The 19,618-nt window shown below is 41.6% G+C and overlaps 1 protein-coding gene across 2 annotated transcripts in view; it reads right to left on the reverse strand.

Annotated features, from left to right (window-relative positions):
- Gucy1a2 (guanylate cyclase 1 soluble subunit alpha 2) overlaps nt 1–19,618 on the reverse strand; it is a 217,989-nt gene that overhangs the window by 176,675 nt on the left and 21,696 nt on the right. For both annotated transcript variants that reach the window (XR_007210533.1, XM_048343770.1), the window contains exons 2-3: nt 11,512–11,573; nt 4,922–5,043 (exon numbers count right to left, since the gene is read on the reverse strand). Coding sequence is in view for 1 of the 2 variants with exons in the window: in XM_048343770.1 (XP_048199727.1) it covers nt 4,922–5,043; nt 11,512–11,573 (184 nt within the window). In the remaining variant the exon portion in view is untranslated. The remainder of the gene's footprint in view (nt 1–4,921; nt 5,044–11,511; nt 11,574–19,618) is intronic.

The following is a 19,618-nucleotide window of genomic DNA, read 5'->3' on the forward strand; positions in this document are numbered from 1 at the left end:
ATCCTGTTTTCTAAGATATATACAAAGGGGAGAGGGGAGATAATGATCTGTGATTACTACTGTCATGAGACTACATTTACTTCATATCTAATTAAAACTTTTCTTACCAAAGGGCCAGGATATGAGGTCCCCAGTAAAGTGAAAGCGTATGTGTGGGTCCAATGATTGAAGTGGGAGGAAAGGGAGGTGAGAATGGAGTGGACCTGGGACAACACTTACCTGTGCATATATTAAGCTTGAAATCAATAGACGACTCACTAATACAAATCTCTGAGGTAGGTCCTTAATTTTTAGATCTGGGAGCTGGGAGTAATTTTAACTATCTATATAGTCACCAGTGTCTGTTGCCTTCTAAATAACTCATTTTACCTACCCATTTGTTAGATTTAACCTCTCAATGACGACTTTTCAAGTTGACTCTCTTCAAGTGAAAATTCTATCTAACTAATGATACTCACTGCTGTAAGGAAAGGAACAAAGCGCTGCTGATAAATATAGAAGCACTTTCATAGCGCATGGCAATGCTATCTAATGACTGATGGCAGACTATGAAAAATAATCTACCCTGGTATTTAAAATGTCAGAAAAGCAATCTAAAAAAGAAAAAAAATCAGAATCTGCAAAGGAGAATATGTCAATGATTGATGAGGCTTTTCAAATCACACCAAGTATTGGAGAAGCCTAAAATTACCTAATAGTAAAAAGATTATAAGAAGAAATCCTAGTGTGACTGTCACTATCAGAAAACTTAGACAACAGAGGTAGTCTATGGTGTTATTTTTATTTTATTCTGATGTATGTGTATTTATTATTACACAGCATTTTCTCTTTTTTTTCCCTGAGCTTGAATTTAGGGCCCTGGGCTTCTTTGTGCTCAAGGAGTACCACTTGAGTCATACTACTTCTGGCTTTTTCTGAGTAATTTATTGGAGATAAGCGTCTCATGACTTTCCTGCCTGGGCTGGCTTCGAACCACAATCCTCAGATCTCAGCCTCCTGAGTGGCTAGGATTACAGGCGTGAGGCTCCACATATCACCTGACACTGCATTTTCAAAGCTGAAAAAAATAGTCTAAAACATGGATGAACCAGCTGCTATTCTGATACATTAGAAAAATGGCAGAATCATATTGCACTACTACCTCAATCTCATCTCCATGGTCTGTGTCACTAAATCAAGTCACAGTGAACCACAGAACTTGATGTCTACTAAGTTTTGAACTCTATCAAATGGGATCTGATCCGGACACTGATAATAGACACTAAGAAAAACAAAAGGCACTTAAGTACAAAAGTAGACTACCAAGTTATAAACCTCTTTTGTTATTTTAGTTTTCATTTTCTACAATTTTGTTTGATTCTTTTTTAATTAAGACTAAAACCTCATAGAAACAAAAGTACTTTTGGACTTACAAACTTGTAAGTTTAACTGTATTCAACAATTCTTGGAAATGTCTGTCTTGATATAACATCAGACTTGGAGATAAGTTCCAAGAATTTAATTCCCATATTCCTTTACCAAGTGTACTAATTTGTTTAAAAAAAAAGTCCAATTTATTTTTTTCTCTTTCTCTGTTTTCCTCCTCCTTTCCTTCCTTTCTCTCTTTCCCTTCTCTCTCATTGTACACACACACACACACACACACACACACACACACGTGTGCAGATATACACCCCTTTACCCCTGAATGTATCGGTGCACGTTCAAACAATGCTATCCTCTCATCATCAGTTTATATTCATATTCCATATAATGCCCCCAAAATGCGCAAATTTTCCCCTGGGCCAGGATCCAATAGGATGTCTTGGCACTTGCCTGTCTTTGTCTTCAATCCCCTTCCCCCAGGACAGGTCCTCAGCCTCCCTTTGTCTTTCAAATCCTGTCTCTTGGATGCCTATCTGGCCTGGCCAGCAATCTGCCCTTGCCAACATGATTCAAAAAGATAAACATGGCATTTGACCACTCAATACCCTCAGCCCCTCTGAAAAGAAAGTTGAGCAAGAAATGAGGAAAGGTGCCCTCATAGGAATGAGCTAGGCTCCCCTCATTTTAATCAGCCCCTCTTGGACTTCCTTCTAGCTCCCATTTATAATCACAGAAATGCTTCCACTGGCAGCTTAACACTGGAAAAAGGCATGAAATAAGACCCAAGATTGGTGCAATTCTTTCCAGTGAGAAGGCTCCTAAGTGCGTACCCCAAAATTACTGATTAAAAAATCAACAAACAACACTGAAAGCTTGATAGCAGCAAGATTCCAGAGTGGTGGCCCTTTTTAAAAATAACGAGGTCTGGTTTCACAGCATTTCAGAAAAACACTGGCAGGTGCAAGTCCCAAAGGTCATCTCCTCCTTCAGCCTCTCTAGCGCTTTCCAAACAAAGTAACCCCTGGGTAACATCACTCCGTTCTGACTTTAAATGTGTTAACTTTTTGAAGAAGACGAAACATGTAAACCTTAAACATTTAACCTGAAAGAAACCTTCGAAGCAGAGAAAATGTTAACCAGTGTCCTTTCCCAACTCATGCTCTTCTGGGTTATTTTAGGAGAAAAAAAGCACTCAGCCAGCAGAGATAAACAAATGTTTTATGCATACTATACATACAGACTAAATACATACTAAAATAACAGAACCTCTATCAAGAAATATGTTCAGTCTACCTGATCTGTGACCTATGAACAATGTTCTTTTCTGATGTCACCTCCCCCATCCCATACCTCTCGCGCTAACTCGAACACCCACAGCTCCTTTAATAGCATCCAAACTTGTTGAAACTGAAATAGTCATAACTACATTTCTATTTTAACCCACGATGGCAAAGAAGAGGATGTGATTCTTCATTCTCATTCCTTCTCTCTGTTGCCCTACACCACTTAACACCAAGCACTGGGGCCAAGCAACAAAATTTCTACGGCAAACATAGTGTAGATCCTCGAAAACCCAGTTCATCAAACCATTCAACCATTACACTTTCCAAAAGAATACAAAATGTCATGCTGCGCAGAAATACAAACACATTTTTTACTATCTAATATGAACCAGAAACAGGCATTTCATATTGTAGCTTTAAAAAAAAAAAGGTTTATATTTCTCAGGTGACTAGAATTAGATCATTTCGGTAAGCAAAAGGCAATATGAACCAAATAATGCAATAACTTGAACACTAAAAGCCTTCAGCAGCAAAGGCATTGCTCATAGCTGTCTTTCTTTATATCATCTTTAGAGCAATGGGCTACATTACCAGGACATCAAAATGAGCTAACTAGAAGGCAAGAAGCAGACTATACTGGGTATTCCTAATTTGTAAACTATGGGATAGAAAATAGACACAACCAGTTTTTACACTACTGAAAGAGAAGCATGAACTACTCGGGTGACCCTACACTCAAACTTTAACCTGAAACCCTGAAAAAACTGTTGTGCCAAGCCCTTTTTAGAAAGAGAAACATTTGCTACTGTGTTATTTTCTGATTTAGGACTTCCAGTCTTTTGGATGGTAACCCAAGTATAAGCAGTACATAAGTGAGTAAATAAGCAAACACATTTACGGCCTCTAGGACAACCCAGTATGAGGTTAAGAAGTCGAAGAAAGAGGTCATCGATTTCAATCCTTCAATAGCCTACCAATGCACCCCACAGATGACAAATGGAAACCACAGCCTTGAACCACACGAGACTGAGGGGTTGAGATCACCCAGGATTTGTTGGTAGGAAGAACTTGAGTCTCTCCAGAGGAAAGTATTTTCCATACAGGAAAAAAAAAAAAAAAAAACCCAGGGCAACCACTGTGTGGTAGACACTGTCCCTCACCTGATCTGAAGGTCACGTGACCCTGCTGTCTGAACAGAACCAGCCACTCAGATCTGCCAAAGCCGCCACCTCCACCAGTGCCCCTGGACTCTGATCGGAGTCATGACCAAAAAATAAATAAATAAATAAAGGAAGATCCCCAAAAGAACTGCCAAGGGGTACTTTTTACCGAAAAGCTGTAAGATACCAGGGCATGAAAAACACATAATATCAATACTGCGTTGAATTCAGTGCAGTTCTTACACATTAAGCCCTTCAGGCAGCCCCCCAGGACAGCTCAGTTGTTCTAACTTAAGGCTGTGGAATTCAGTGCCATTTAGAACAGTACTTTTAGCCTTGTTGGAAGCATCCCCCCAAAACTAGAAGATGCCTATTGTTGTCTTCAAGACATACATTCCTCCAGGCCCAGGCAGAGCAGGCAGCTCAGTAGGTGACCTGTTCCAATGACAGTCAAGAAAAGGACCTTGCTGGGGCTGAGAATATGGCCTAGTTGTAAAGTGCTCGCCTCATATACATGAAGCCCTGGGTTCAATTCCTCAGCACCACATATATAGATAAAAGCCAGAAGTGGCACTGTGGCTCAAGTGGTAGAGTGCTAGCCTTGAGCAAAAAGAAGCCAGGGACAGTGCTCAGGCCCTGAGTCCATGCCCCAGGACTGGCAACAAAAACAAAACAAATAAACAAAGAAAGGGACCTTGGAACTGTAGAATCCATCACAAGCTCAGCTTCAACCCAGGGTCTCACAGAAATAACAGGGTATGACTTTAAGAAGCAAGTCAGGTCTTCTCAGCTAAGAGTTAGGGCCAGAGAAATTTGGAAAATAGGAAGCAAAGAGTATTCATGAATGAATACCTGGAAAAGTTTCCCCACCATGCAAATATTTTTGTTACAATGTTGTTATTGTTCTTTAACCTGCAAGAAAATGGCACTCATTTGTAACTTGGGCTCAAAAGTCTTCAACAGAGTTAAAGTTAAGTCACATGAAGACAGGATTGGGTTTACATTTGCATGCTCTTCAAATCTCCCAAGTAGAAAGTAAACCATAGATGTCTTCCCCTTTCCCAGCCTGCTCTCTCATTCTCTGCCAACCGTATACACACATAGTTCAAATACCGAGTATATTAGCGGTACACTGGAGAATTCCTGAGACGTCTTCAACCTCCTCTTTGTTGGAATGGTCGGAATAGGAGCATCTGTTAGAGATATTGTGGAAGTTCTTCTCGGCATCCCTATAACTAAGAAGAAAGTAAAAATCAGCCCATGGAGACAGTGTTGAAAGCATTTCCAAATGCACTCGGACATATAGCAAGCATACATAACCTGTGTGTATCTATGCTTGAAGAGTAAGCACACTTTAAAATGTAGAGTAAGAAAACATAGCTTTCCAAGACCTTGCCTGACATATGTATTTATTTTTGCTGCCATTCCCATTGTCCTCCTATGTAACATGAGCTCTTTTTAATTGACCTGTGAACTAACATATGTATAGTGAGTGCTCAGCATATTTCTTCAAATACAGTTAAGCGGCAGATAATATACCAGTCTAACTTGTTATTGTTCAAAAATATACAGCTCTTTGCTGTAAACAGATGCAAGAGAAGCTAGATATTAGGATTCTGATGAAGTAATTTACAGCCAAAAAAAAAAAAAAAAAAAAAAGAAAACAATCTGACCATGGGAGCCTAAGCAATATAGTCGAAGCTTGTTTCCAAACTAACCAGGTCTCACCCGCTCTTAATTGCACTTCTAACTTCCTATTGAAATCATTTTGGCTTAATTTCTCATGCATTGTCAAAGGAAAAGAGAGAACAGAAGGTTGGCTGTGTAAAACAAACATTGGACACACAATGATAATCAGAGTGGTAGAATTTAATTTCAGATGACTCCAGGAAGCACTATCCCAGACGAACAGGAGGCTGGCAGTCATCCTAATTGTGAGTTTCTTCTTCTTGAAGGTTTTGAGGCCAGGGTCTTGCTACGTAGCCCAGGCTGGCCTGGAACTCACAATCTTCCTTCTTCTGCCTCAGGTGTGCTGAGATTATAGATATGCACCACGCCCATACCCAGTTCCTAACACAATGAAGAGGAAGATTCTGGCTTCACGTTCTTTAAGCTTTATTGGTTAAGTTATCTAATGGATGAGCAAGAGGTTTCGGCCATATTGATTATCATGTGTTTTCCATGGCAGCTTCCTGAAGAAATCCACCTACACTAACCTGTCATGATAGTACATCCGTGTGCCACAGGCCAATAGGAATCATACAATATAAGTGTGAGTAGGGTCATTGAGGTAGGCACTCTGAGGACAAAAATTGATATTGAAAAACAAATCTAAAGCAAAAGTAATTTGCAAGGAGAACTGTCATATGAACTGGCTATGTTCAGCTCCTGATATTAAGCAATTGATTCCTAAATTTTAGACAGCTAACAAAACAAGAGAAAAGAAAGCAAGAGAATAAAGGGGAAGACAATAAATTAAAAACTATAGTGCCTGGGGCTGGGGATATGGCCTAGTGGCAAGAGTGCCTGCCTCGGATACATGAGGCCCTGGGTTCGATTCCCCAGCACCACATGTACAGAAAACGGCCAGAAGTGGTGCTGTGGCTCAAGTGGCAGAGTGCTAGCCTTGAGCAAAAAGAAGCCAGGGACAGTGCTCAGTCCCTGAGTTCAAGGCCCAGGACTGGCCAAAAAAAAAACAAAAAACTATAGTGCCAAAGAATCAGGTGCCAATTAAGAATGCAACTAGCATGGGTTGTAATGGGCACTCCGATAACTACTTTACTTGATTATAAAGCATAATCATAAAGTACACTAATTGTAAAGCATGATTGCATTAATTGTGTCCTTGAGCTTTCATTTAAACTTCACTCTGATCCTGTTGTTATGCCCCACTCTTTTCTGTGTGTGCCAGTCTTGGGGCTTGAACTCAGGGCCTGGACTCTATCCCTCAGCCTTTTGGCTCAAGGCTGGCATCCTACCACTTGAGTCATATCTCTCATTTCAGCTTTTTTCTGGTTAATTGGAGATAAGAATCTCGCAGACTTTCCTGACCAAGCTGGCTTCAAACCATGATCCTCAAATCTCAGCTTCCTGAGTAGCTAAAAGTATAAGCATAAGACATCAACACCCAGCTCCAATCACCAAAGTTAGAAGGCAGCTTGGGCAGAAAAGATCGTGAGACTAACCAGGAAAAAGCTGAGCTAGAGATGTGTTTCAAATAGTAGAACGTCAGGCAACCAAGTAAGCCCAAGCAAGTGTGAGACCTCAATTTCAAACACTGGTACAGTGAAACAAAAACAAAAATTAGCTGTAACTTTTCTTGTCTTTAGTTGAGGGTTGAAGACAGCTATGAAAACAAGACGTCCAGGTCAGCAGCAATGTGCTATCACCATGACCTTGTGTACTGTAAGGTCAATCACACACACAAAGGAAGAGTCTTAAGGATATATGAAAAACAAGGGTAACAAATTAGTGCCATTTATGCCATAAAAAGGGGTCCTTGCTGGGATCTGGTGGCTCACACCTGTTATTCTAGCTACTCAGGAGGCTGAGATATGAGAATCATGGCTCAAAGCCAGCTTAGGCAGGAAAGTCCATGACACTTGTATCTCAAACTACTCAGAAAAAGCCAGAAGCAGCACTGTGGCTCAAGTGGTAGAGTATTAACCTTGAGCAAAAGAAGCTTAGGCACAATGCTCAGGCCCCAAGTTCAAGCCCCAGGAATGGGAAAAAAAAAATGAGGGGGGAAGGGCCCTCCAATACCACAACTATAAATTTTACAACTTCATGAGAGCTGAGAATCTCAGTAGAGATGGAGAGATGGATCACAGAGCATGAATAAATTATTCTAGCACTCTTTTCCCCAATGTAAGTGATCTCTGTGAATATATAAATGAATGAGGTAGTGCATAAATTAAGGAGGAGAATGAATGTTTAAAGATAAAGAAGCGGAAGCAGAGAGAGGTTATCTTACTCTTTAACAAGAGACAGCAGGGACTCCCTCCCAACCCTGTATCTGGGATCCTTGGAGCAGCTGTTCCCTGTGGTCAAGCCCAGGTATCAAGAGACCAAAAAGCCCTAGTGTATTTATAGTACATAGGTTTAAAAGACCAAGAAGCATAGTACACTATAAGAAATAGGATCTGAGGGCAAGTTTAGGGAAAGGAAATGGAGGCTGGGAAAGGCCCATGGTTGAAGGGTAAATTGAGAAAGTGAAAAGGAGAAGGGCTGTAACCAGTCTGTACATCACCTTTATAATAATTTTTTAATTAAAAAAAGAGAAGGGCTAGCTTAGACACTCTGTTACCTGTCCTGACTCAATACAGTCAATACACCTAAAAGATGAACTGCTTTAAGACAGGCCTGAGGCAAAACTCGTCAGAAATAGAAAAACATCAGCTTAGTACCCATGTCACCTCCACTAATAAGACAAATGTTTATCAGCACTTATTCTCCATTGCCTGAAATCCCCTTAACTGTAAAGAAACACATTCCTTATAACTGAGATTTAAAAGCCTTAAATTGTCTTTTCTTCAGAGGAAAAACATGTAAGTGTGAACACCTTTTAGTCGAGGTGTTAGTGACATTAGCTGCTCTCCTTTTTTCAGATTTTAAGGGAACATAAAAAGCAGAGCAATGCAAATAAAAGCAGTGAATGGAGGCTCTGTAAGCCCAGAAAATCAGGCAACACCCCAAAATATGCTCATGGGTCTATCTGGATCCAATAGGACATCAAGATACCTATTTATGATAAAGTCAAATTACCTTCACTCTTTTTGCTGTGCTTGCAATAAACAAAACTAGGAAAGAAGCTTTCAGAGCAAACAAAACAGGAGAACAGGAAAGCTGAGGCAGCCAATAAAAGAGAACTACTTTTTACTAATAGCCAAAAGAATGCTCTGCTAATTATCATAATACAGTCTGGTTATCTATTTCTTTTGGTCATCCACAATAGCACATGTGTTGGTGCTCGCCTGTAACCCCAGCTACTTGGAAGGCGGAGATCAAGAGGATCTCTGTTTAAGGCCAGAGCCTGAGAAAACAGCAAGACCTTCCCTCAGCCAACAAATTTGGTGCGTAGTTTACACCCATAATCCTAGCTACAAAGGAGGCATAGGTAAGAGAGTAGTTTGAGCTAGTTCCAAGGGGAAAAAAAAGCAACACTCTCTCCAAGAAATAAACAATAGCACAAATGGCCTGGGAGTATGGTTCAAGTGGCAAAGCACCCATGTAGCAGACATGAGATCCTGACTTCAAACTCCAGTATTGATAAAAGAAAAAAGAAAAAAAGAGTCCCAACTTTCCTTGAAGATTTAGTTTAGTTCACAGACCAGACTCTTTCATTAGTATTTGAGTTCAATGCAGAAAGAATGTTCATAAGCCCAGAAAATGATTTAACTTGAATGTCCTTCAAGTATTTTGAATGGTAACAAGAAGAAAACATAAGAGCAAACAAGTATACAGTCTTTACCACATATCAGATGGAGAACATTTTTTGCCAAAGGATGTTGAGTGAGTGATGATAGCTAGTATTGGGGTTTATATTACTATGAAAATCTCCCAGATTTATTGAACCTTAAATCCCTCCTACCATTGCCTCCTCATCTGGTGATTTTGAGGGTCTCATTTTGTCAGCAAGCCAGAGGCTCCCAGCCCCTGAAATGGCTCTAAGTGTATTACCTAATGCAATCCACACACCATACTTTTCAAAGTAGCAAACTCAATGCGAGTGATTAAGTTTTATTTTAGAATGTGTGGGGAAAGATTAATTTGACATTTCTTTAGCTCCATTAGGATAAACCGTTCAAAATCACTAATGGTCTCAAACTAAAAGCCATCTCATGAGTTTAAATAGTATGTTTTTGCTAGTACCGCACTCTTGAGAATTGGCATGACAAAGTTTCAAAGCAATTCCCTTTGAAATGACAATTAGCATAATCATCAAGCACTTAAAGTATGTGGCATTGTACTAGGTACTGGAATTATCTTTCCATTGGTTTCCTTCCCTTTAATTTTGCTTAAAAAAACAACTACCAATCATGTTGTATTGCCATAACAAAAACCAAACTCCTGATGTCAGGGGAAGGGACTTACCCTGAGTATAAAATAATTCTTGATGCTATTTCAGGACAAACCAGGATTTGAACCTTGATTCCTCACAAAGATAAATGACTACTGTACACAGAAAATACTAACAAGGTGAATTCAAAACTAAAAATGGACTCCGATGTCCATGAATTTAATCTAAATGACTACATTATTCAAGAAAGTAACTTTAGGCTTTTTATGTGTGTGTCCATTCTTTTCTATGAGAGTCAGCACAAAATATTTTCATTGAAATGATCTCATTTAATCATAATATGTAACCCTCCATTGAGTCATAGCCATCATCATCATCACAATCATCATCATTTTACAAAAGAAATAAAGTTACTTGTTGAAAATTCTGTGCACTGGGAGCTGGTAGCTCATGCTTATAAGCCTAGCTACTTAAGAAGCTTGATTTGAAGACCAAGGTTCAAAAACAGCCCTGGCAGGAAAATGTGAGAGACTCATATCTCCAATTCAAAAAAGCAGGAAGTGGGCTGGGAATATGGCCTAGTGGCAAGAGAGCTCGCCTCGTATACATGAAGCCCTGGGTTCGATTCTCCAGCACCACATATCTAGAAAACGGCCAGAAGTGGCGCTGTGGCTCAAGTGGCAGAGTGCTAGCCTTGAGCAAAAAGAAGCCAGGGACAGTGCTCAGGCCCTGAGTCCAAGCCCCAGGACTGGCCAAAAAAAAAAAAAAGCAGGAAGTGGCAGCATGACTCAAGTGGTAGAGTACCAGCCTTGAGTAAAAAACTCCCAGAGTACCAAGGCTTGAGTTTGAGCCCCATGATTGTACACAGAGACATACACACAAAGTTCTAAGCACTGGTAAGATTTTGAATTCCCATCTTTGGACATCAAATCTTACTTCACACTCTATGATAAGCACATGGAGAAATGGGGAGGGGGGAATAAAGAAAAATAGGTAGCACAAGACTCTACCTACATTAATAACAATCCTTGAGGTGTCATTTTAATTGAACTCTACTTAAGGACTACAAACTCCCATTCTTAGCCCCCCCCAACAGTTGAGATCAATAAACTTTATAACCATCATGAGGCAAAATTATGAGATTCAATCTTGAAATTTTAGAGGACCGAAAGCAAAAAGGGATGGAGAAAACACTATCAAAAGAGAATATCACTGGAAAGAATCAAATTCAATAGTGTCTCCTGCCTGTAATCCTAGTTACTCAGCAGGCTGAGACTTGAGAATCACAGTTCAAAGCCAGCCCAGCAAAAAAATCTGTGAGACTCTTTATCTCCAATTAACTACCAAAAAGCCAGAAGCAGAGCTGTGGTTCTAAGTGGTAGAGTACCAGACTTGAGGGAAAAACCTCAGAAACAGTTCAAACCCCAAGTTCAAGACCCAGGACTGGCACTGACATTGCAGGCATTCACATGCATGCATACGCACGCGTGTGCACACACACACACACACACACGACACAAATTCATAAGCCAAAGGGAAGCACTAAGGGACCCCACACTTGGAGAACTCTGCCAATGTGAAAAGGAGACCCCAGGACACCAGAATAACCACATGCTCCCCTACTGTGTTTGAAGAATTCACTTCACTTTGTCCTCATTAACAACCAAAATCCATTTCTACTCACCCAATCACTTGATGCTCATAATACTGCAGTGTCCTCTTGAGAGTCTGCTGGATCGTCTGAGGCTGCAGGATAAAACAAGAATAGAGACAAGAATCAGCAAAACAGTGCCATTCCCATGCTAAACCCCATAGGCAGCCGTGGATCTTCTGAATTCTCTCGTGAGAGTTTTCACCCAGTTTGTGTCAGGCCAGGCACTTTCCCCCAGGGGAACTAATGAAACACTCTGCAATTGGCCCAAACTTTCCCGATGTATAATTTGGCAGGATTTCCTAGCTTTTTAAATTTTTTTTTCATTTTTCTAAAGCAGTGATTAAGCTCAATGAAAGACCCATTGGCTGCCAGGTAGCCTTGAGGAGCAGAGGGCAAGAATGTACAATAGAAACACAGGGGACAGTTCTTCATGACCAGTATGTACAATCTGGGTCAGGTAATGACAGATTGAACTTTTAGGTTTCAGTAAAACTTTCAAGAAGGATCTGACAAACAAAAGTAAATTGAGTTAAAGAAATCAACTTTCTGTTTTTTTGTCTGAGACTAAGATTCAAACTCTTATCTGATGTTGGATGGCACTTGATCACCTGAGCCAAGCCCTAACCCCCTCCTCTTTACAACAGAGTAGGGTTTCAGTCAGATGATCCCGCCCAGCAATGTTAATTGACACCTGAGAGGACCAATAGAGAGATTCGGGTAGGACAGGAAGCAGAGGATCCAGATGCCACAGCCAGCACCTCAAGCAGCAGTCAGCTTCATTTCCTCGGTGTCCAAGAGACTTTTTTCTGGTCTCCTACAGAGGCTTTAAGTGTCTTCAGCACCCCTAACCCCCAAGGGGTCCGCAGAAAGTACCTAAGTAACTCATAACTGACTTGGATAATTCACCCCTTCTCATGACGGTTCAAGATTGCTTTTTAATTCTAGATCAAGAAATGACTTTCAGGGGCTGGGGATATAGCCTAGTGGCAAGAGTGCCTGCCTCGGATACACGAGGCCCTAGGTTCGATTCCCCAGCACCACATATACAGAAAACGGCCAGAAGCGGCGCTGTGGCTCAAGTGGCAGAGTGCTAGCCTTGAGCGGGAAGAAGCCAGGGACAGTGCTCAGGCCCTGAGTCCAAGGCCCAGGACTGGATAGATAGATAGATAGATAGATAGATAGATAGATAGATAGATAGATAGATAAATAAATAAAAAGAAATGACTTTCAGACTTATTCAGGCAGCAGGGCCCAGACTTAGGGGGTTAGACTTAGCCATAAATGAAAGACAAACATCCCAGAACACAGATTTTCACTAAGAACTCATGATAAAAACCGATTTCCCAAGAGCAACAAAGTGAATACTATAAATAATAATTTTTTTAAAAACCTATAGTCCATCCAGTAGGGAAAAGCCATCAAGGATATTCTAAATATTGATTCATTATAACCCAGGAGGAGTTGTAGGGAAATGTGAGTGTAATGCTCATCTTTCAACACTTGAGACAATGCCACAGTTGATGATCTCATGAGCTATGGCTAATTAATGACACAAATGCAGTTCCTCTAAAAAATAAAAATAGAGATGTTCCAGCACTAAGATGTAGTTGATGATGATGAATTCAGAGTCCTAAGTTCTTTAGAGTGACTGTCTTTTTTCCTTGAGCTCAGGGCCTAGCACCCACTAGACAGGCACTCTACTGCCCAGCTCTTTTTATAACATTGATCCTTTTTTTAAAATAGGATCTTATTTTCTACGCAATCATATACCTGGACTATGATAGGCCTATTTCAGATTTGGAATGATAGCTAGGCTAACAGGCATGCTTTACAGCATCTAGCCTTCAGTAGAGAAGGGGGCCTCAAAAACCCATCAGCCACCATCCTCCCATGAGCCACCATGACAGCCGTCAACAGGTGGTAGAAACAGTCATTTTCAAGTCAGAGGAGCTTAAATTAAATCAGGGCTACCCACTGAGATCCATTCTTTGCCACCGCAAAACGGGATCCTTTCATGGTACAAATGGAAGCACTCAGACATATTCCTCCCCTTAGCCAAACCAATCTGCAAGTTAATTATAGGCTGAATCAGACTCCACGTGCTGAAAGGAAAGGGACAGAGCAACTTCCGGCTTTTATTTATGTATGCCTGCTAAAAAGGATGAATGAAATCTCACCCTGGGTACAGCTGTTTCTAGTCATCGGGAGAGACTCAACACAAAGTAAAGAAATAGCAATAGCAACCCAGAACCAAGAAAACAATGAGACCTGCAAAGAAGATGACGTGGGCACAGCAGGTGTGGCACACGAAAAGAATTTGCAACCATCCAACCCCGGGCTGCCCAAGCGGAGTCCTTTCTATCTCTGCCTCCCCTCCCCTAGGATGTGAGCCTCATCCTCGTTTGGCAGTTCCCAAGCTAAGCTAACTAACGACACCACGATGGCAGTGACTAGCCACAGAGCCACCTCCTTCCTATTCGCTCTCCTAACGGGCTTTAGAAAGCAGAAACTAAAATGCACAGGGCCAAGGAAGACCAGAATGACCTTTGTACAAATGTCTTTATTTGCCCCCTATAGGACATTTTCTTTCCAAGACTAGAATTTTCCCAGGCATGGCAAAGCACATGTGTGTAAAAGGAGCAAAGCTCTGTAAAGGAACTTTCTCCTTGTAAGAAGCAATACTTCCATACTCAGGGTTAAATGGGTAGTTTGCAAATACATTTAAAGGAAATGTTCCTCAAGCACAAGCAACTAAACTTGAAGTGGGCACTACATTTATCTAGGTCCTATATCAAACTAAAGCCGAAGGGATGAGGGAGACAAACTCAAGCGCTGGGGCTCACTGAAAAGTATCTCCTGCTGGCCAAGGCTAGCTTCCATAATGCCCATAATATCTGGAGCCTCTGTAATATCTCATCATCATGGGCTCTTTTCAGTTGTCCTAGACTCTTGTCTGATGGCCTGGAACCACAGCTCTCTTAGTGACAGTCATCTTCCATAACCTGAGGGGGTCTCCAATCTAATGAAAAGCATGAAGACCCACACATGGGGCCAAGCCTCCTGCAGGGGTGATTGCTGTCTAGTTCTTCAATCAGCCATTGCTATGGGCTCCCACCAGTAATGCAAGACAATGTAGACGGTGGAGAAAACGAGGGCTCTGAAGCGCCCTAGCTCCTCTATCTGCTCCCTTGACAACACAGCACCTTAGCAGACCCCACTAGAGCACCCCACTCTATAGACAGGTCTCTAGAGGTTCTTGTCCTCAAGAAGGAATTCAGAAAAAGAAAAAAAAAAGCCTGAGGATCAAACCGAGTTCAAAAATCAAGCTCTAGCTGGCCACGAGTGGCTCATACCTATGATCTTTGCTCCTCAGGAGGCTGAGATCTGAGGATGAAGGTTTGAAGCCATCTGGGCAGAAAAGTCTGTGAGACTCTTTTCTCCAATTAACCAGCATAAAGTCAGAAGGAGGTGTTGCTCAAGTGATAGAGCATCAGCCTTGAGCAAAAGAAAAGCTAAGGGTGAATACCCAGGCCCCAAATTCAAGCCTCAGTACTGGCAGATACACACACACACACACACACACACACACACACACACACATATACACACACACAGTGCTATGCAATAGAATTTTTACAAACTAGCTGACCTTAGGCATTGCTGTTAAAAAAATAATTCCTAGCATATACATTGTTTCTTATGTGAATTAACTGAAACTAAAAATACAGTGTTTGCCCAAATATTAAGTGATTATTATGACACTAATAGGCAGAAACCCACCTTTCCTTATGAGTCTCAAAAATCCAGTTGAAGAGCCTAACATTTAGGTAGCAAAACCCATGCAACTAGTCTAATACACAAAACAAAACAAAAAGCCAACAACAGAGCTATACCACTGTTTGTAATGGTAAGTGCACTATTTCTAATAATAAGTCAGTATCAACTCTACTACAAAGAAAAAGAAACAGAAAAACAGCACACAGAGCAGAACCCCCTCCCCCGCCCCCTCTCCACTTCTTTCTCTGTGGAGCTGAGGTGAACATGTGCCCTGTGCACTGACAACTGTTTCACGCCACACGCATGCACGTGCATGCACGGGCACACACACTTGACTCTGCCTCCTGCCTCATCCCAACACCATCTGCTGCGGATATGCAGAGCAGGGACGGTGGGGGGGGCGGTGCTCTACAGGTCTTTGTGAGCCCCCAGAGTCAGCTGCTGCGACCAGCTCCCTCCTGCACACTCCCGGGATCCTATCTCTGGCTCTGCTGGGATGGCTTCATGACTTCGCTGTGTGGATCCCCTGACTTTTCGTAAGCCTGGCATTCAGTCTGTCAAGTCAGCCATGGGGCTAATTGAGAATGGGGATGCTGGTTATAATAGTCATGGAGGAAGCTGGCTTCTCATGGCCACAGGATGGAAGCTTCTGGAACCTTGGGTGTGAGCTCTGGTGAGAGACACAGACGGCTGCTAGTACTTCCCTGCTGTCTCTGTCTGCATGCATCTCTGTGTTGAATTGAGATAATACATGGCTACCATGCATAGCATAGGAGGAAGCAAAGAGAAAGGATAGCTCTCTCTGATTTTTCTTTTTAGGATAATCATAGTAGAATCTGTCTCCCTCCTCATCCTTGTCTCTTAGATCTTCTAGGATAGGCCTATAAAATTATAGGACCACCTATCTCTCCTTCTCTACATTCTTTGTGTCCAAAGAAGGTTCATTAGTCTTCCTTCCTGCCTTCCTTATCCTTTCTTCCTTCCTTTCCTTCCTTCTGTTCTTCCCTCCCTCCCTTTCATTCCTTCCCTCCTTCTTTCCTTCCTTCCTTTCTATCCCTCCTTTCTTTCCTCTCTCCCACCTTCCTACACGCCCTTCCTCCCTTCCTCCCTTCCCTCCTTCCCTCCTTCTTTCCTTCCTTCCTTCCTTCTTTCTCTTCTTTCCTTTCTGCCTGGGCACTGTCCTTGAGAGTGCTTTTTGTTTTGCTCAAGGCTAGCACTCTACCACTTGAGCTATAGCTTCAACAGACTTTCCTGCTCAGACTGGCTTCAAACCCTCATCCTCAGATCTCAGCCGCATGAGTGGTTAAAATTACAGACACGAGCCTGCTCTGTGTCACACAGACATAGTGAACACACTACAAAAAGCCCACCCTGGTGTTGGGCATCCTCATCCTGCTAGATGCCCTGGGCAATCAAGTCCACCTTTTTACATTCTTTGGGTCCCTACTCTCATTTGCTATGTGGAGCCTTTATTGTGACAATAATAAAAGCAGTGATAATTTGAACTTTCTCATTTCTGCTTCGTTATACACACACAGCAGATACAGATTTAGTGCAAACAACGGGTTTGTTTTAAAGAAACATCCATAAATAGCCTTATTGCTTTGCTCATTTAAATATGATACAATTAGGGGCTGGGGATATAGCCTAGTGGCAAGAGTGCCTGCCTCAGATACACGAGGCCCTAGGTTCGATTCCCCAGCACCACATATACAGAAAACGGCCAGAAGCGGCGCTGTGGCTCAAGTGGCAGAATGCTAGCCTTGAGCGGGAAGAAGCCAGGGACAGTGCTCAGGCCCTGAGTCCAAGGCCCAGGACTGGCCAAAAAAAAAAAATATATATATGATACAATTACCTGTCTTCGTCTGAAACTAAACGGTATGAATATACACTGCATACTAATATTCTAAGCCAGTGGTTTTCAACCAGGTCTAGGCAGTACAGTCTAACACTACAAAGCCACCCCCCATTTTCCAGTCCAATTGTCCTGGGGGACCCAGTTGCTTCAAATGTACAGTCAGAATTGAAATGCTTCATTGAGGCATAAACTGAACAAGGCCAATGCTCTCTGCCCTTTTTTGACTGGATCAGTAGTGATCAGAGTAGCTCAGTATTCAAATAGCAAGAGAAAGATAGTACTAAGGCAAGCTTGTTTTTTTTTCTTTTAGCACTACTGGGATTTGAACTCAGGGCCTGACACCACTTGCTAATCAGGCATTCTAAACCTTGAGACAGTGTACTAGCCCCCGAATGTTCACTAATGATTACTAGATTCAGATATAGTCTCATTTAACTGTCATTAGTGGCTTAAAATCAGATGTGAATTTGTTGGATAAATACAGATTTACACTTACATATAATGCTTAAAGCCTCAATATAGAATTTTTTTCTCTATTTGTTAAGCTTATTGTATATTGTACCAGCTTCTTTGGTCTATAAGGTAAGTGCTATTGTTTTGCTTTTTATGGACAAGAAAACAAGAAAACAGACTGAAAAGGCTTAAGGTCCCCATGTCAAAAAGGCAAAAAGAAACAAAGCCAGGATTTGCAACCCAGACAATCTGACTCTAGAATCCAATCCTAACACCTTCAACCTGAACTGCAAAAAATAAACACTTCATGGCTTATATTTGATTGAGCTATTCCCAGTGTACATTTTTACTACATATTGTCCTACTAGATCCTGTACCAATCCTGTGAAATAGGCAGGCCATCATGATCACTATTTGACTGAAAAGGAACCAACCTTGGGCTGGGTCATTACGTAATGGCTCCTGCCTATAATTCTAGCTATTCAGGAGAAGGAGATTGGCAGGAAGAGACTGGAAGTTTGAAGTTAGTCTGAGCAAAACATTCATGAGACTATCTCAGCCAATAAAAATATGGGTGCAGTAGTATGCACCCATGCAGGAAATTTAATAGGAAGATCATGGGACATGCTGTCCTAAGCATAAAACATGAGACTCCCTCCCATGCAGACAATCACAATGCCCTGAGTTCAAACCTCAGTATCACCAAAAAAGAAGGAAGAAGGAGTGGGGAGGGAGAGGGAGGAAAGGAAGAGGGAGAAGGGGAGAGAGAGGGAGAAGGGGAGGGAGAGGGAGAAGGGGGAGAAGAGGAGAAGAGGAGGAGGAAGGAGAAAGGAGGAAGGAGAAACAAGGAGGAGAAGAAGAAACAGAGGAAAAAGATTAAGAGGAAGAAGAGGAGGAGAGGGAACTAAAGTTAGAGAGATGGCATGATCTACTCAAATATTACACATCTAATAAATAAAAAGCAACCCTCTTTAACACAAAGAACATTTCCTCCCCTAGGAAACTGTCTTCAATAAGAAAATACTTTTTAATGTTCACACAAAATTAAAGAACTATGTGTATCTGTTCCTAGAGCAAATATAATAGTCTTTTAAAAATCAATCTCCTGTTAAAAAAAAAGAAGAGAATGAAAAAGATCCTGTAGAAAGGGATACCTTCATTGCACACTGTCTTCCTCTTTCTCAGTTTTCTCTCATCCCCTGGCTTCCTTCTTCCCGTTTTCTGAGTACCCACTGTCTTCATACTGCCTTTTTTGTATATGTGCCAGTCCTGGGGCTTGAACTCAGGGCCTAGGTGATGTTCCTGAGCTTCTCTGCACAAGGCTAGCACTCTACCACTTGAGCCACAGCTCCACTTCTAGGGTTTTTTTTTTTTTGGAGGGGGGGCAGTTAACTGGAGATAATAGTTTCACAGATTTTCCTGCCAGGGCTGGCTTTAAATTACGATCCTCAGATCTCAGCCTCCTGAGTAGTTATGATTATAGGTGTGAGCCACCAGTACCTGGTTTTATACTTTCAATAGGCCAAATCACTACCACAATCTAAACTCCCAAAATAGATACCTCCAAACAATCCATTGCATATTCTCCTTCATTCATCCCTTTGTGCTGATCTCCTTTCCCTCAACAATTCAACCGTCAAGCTTGGAATACTGAGTTCAAATCGCAGTACTGACAAAAGATCCGAAATCACACAATCTCAATCCTCAATCCTTTCTAAGGAAAATGATGGTATGGGTGAGCATCTCTATAACATGTTGACATTCTGAACCTCACCTGTGGAGTTTGGGGAAATAAGCTTAATGACAGAAGAACTTTGAGTATTAACCTAGCCTATGCCAGTCGGATATGACAGCTTATACCTGTAATCATAACTACTCAAGAGGCAGAGATCTGGAGGACTGTACTTCAAGTTCACAATACTCTCATTTCAACCAACAAAAAAAAGCTAGGCATGGTGGCATAGACCTGTCATTGCAACTACATGAAACAGACTGGTCAAAGAATACGTGTGAGACCTATTCAAAAAAAGAACTAGGTCTGGGTGGATG

The sequence above is a fragment of the Perognathus longimembris genome, chromosome 3 (genome assembly GCF_023159225.1).
Source record: "Perognathus longimembris pacificus isolate PPM17 chromosome 3, ASM2315922v1, whole genome shotgun sequence".
In the NCBI taxonomy this organism is placed as follows: Eukaryota; Metazoa; Chordata; class Mammalia; order Rodentia; family Heteromyidae; genus Perognathus; species Perognathus longimembris.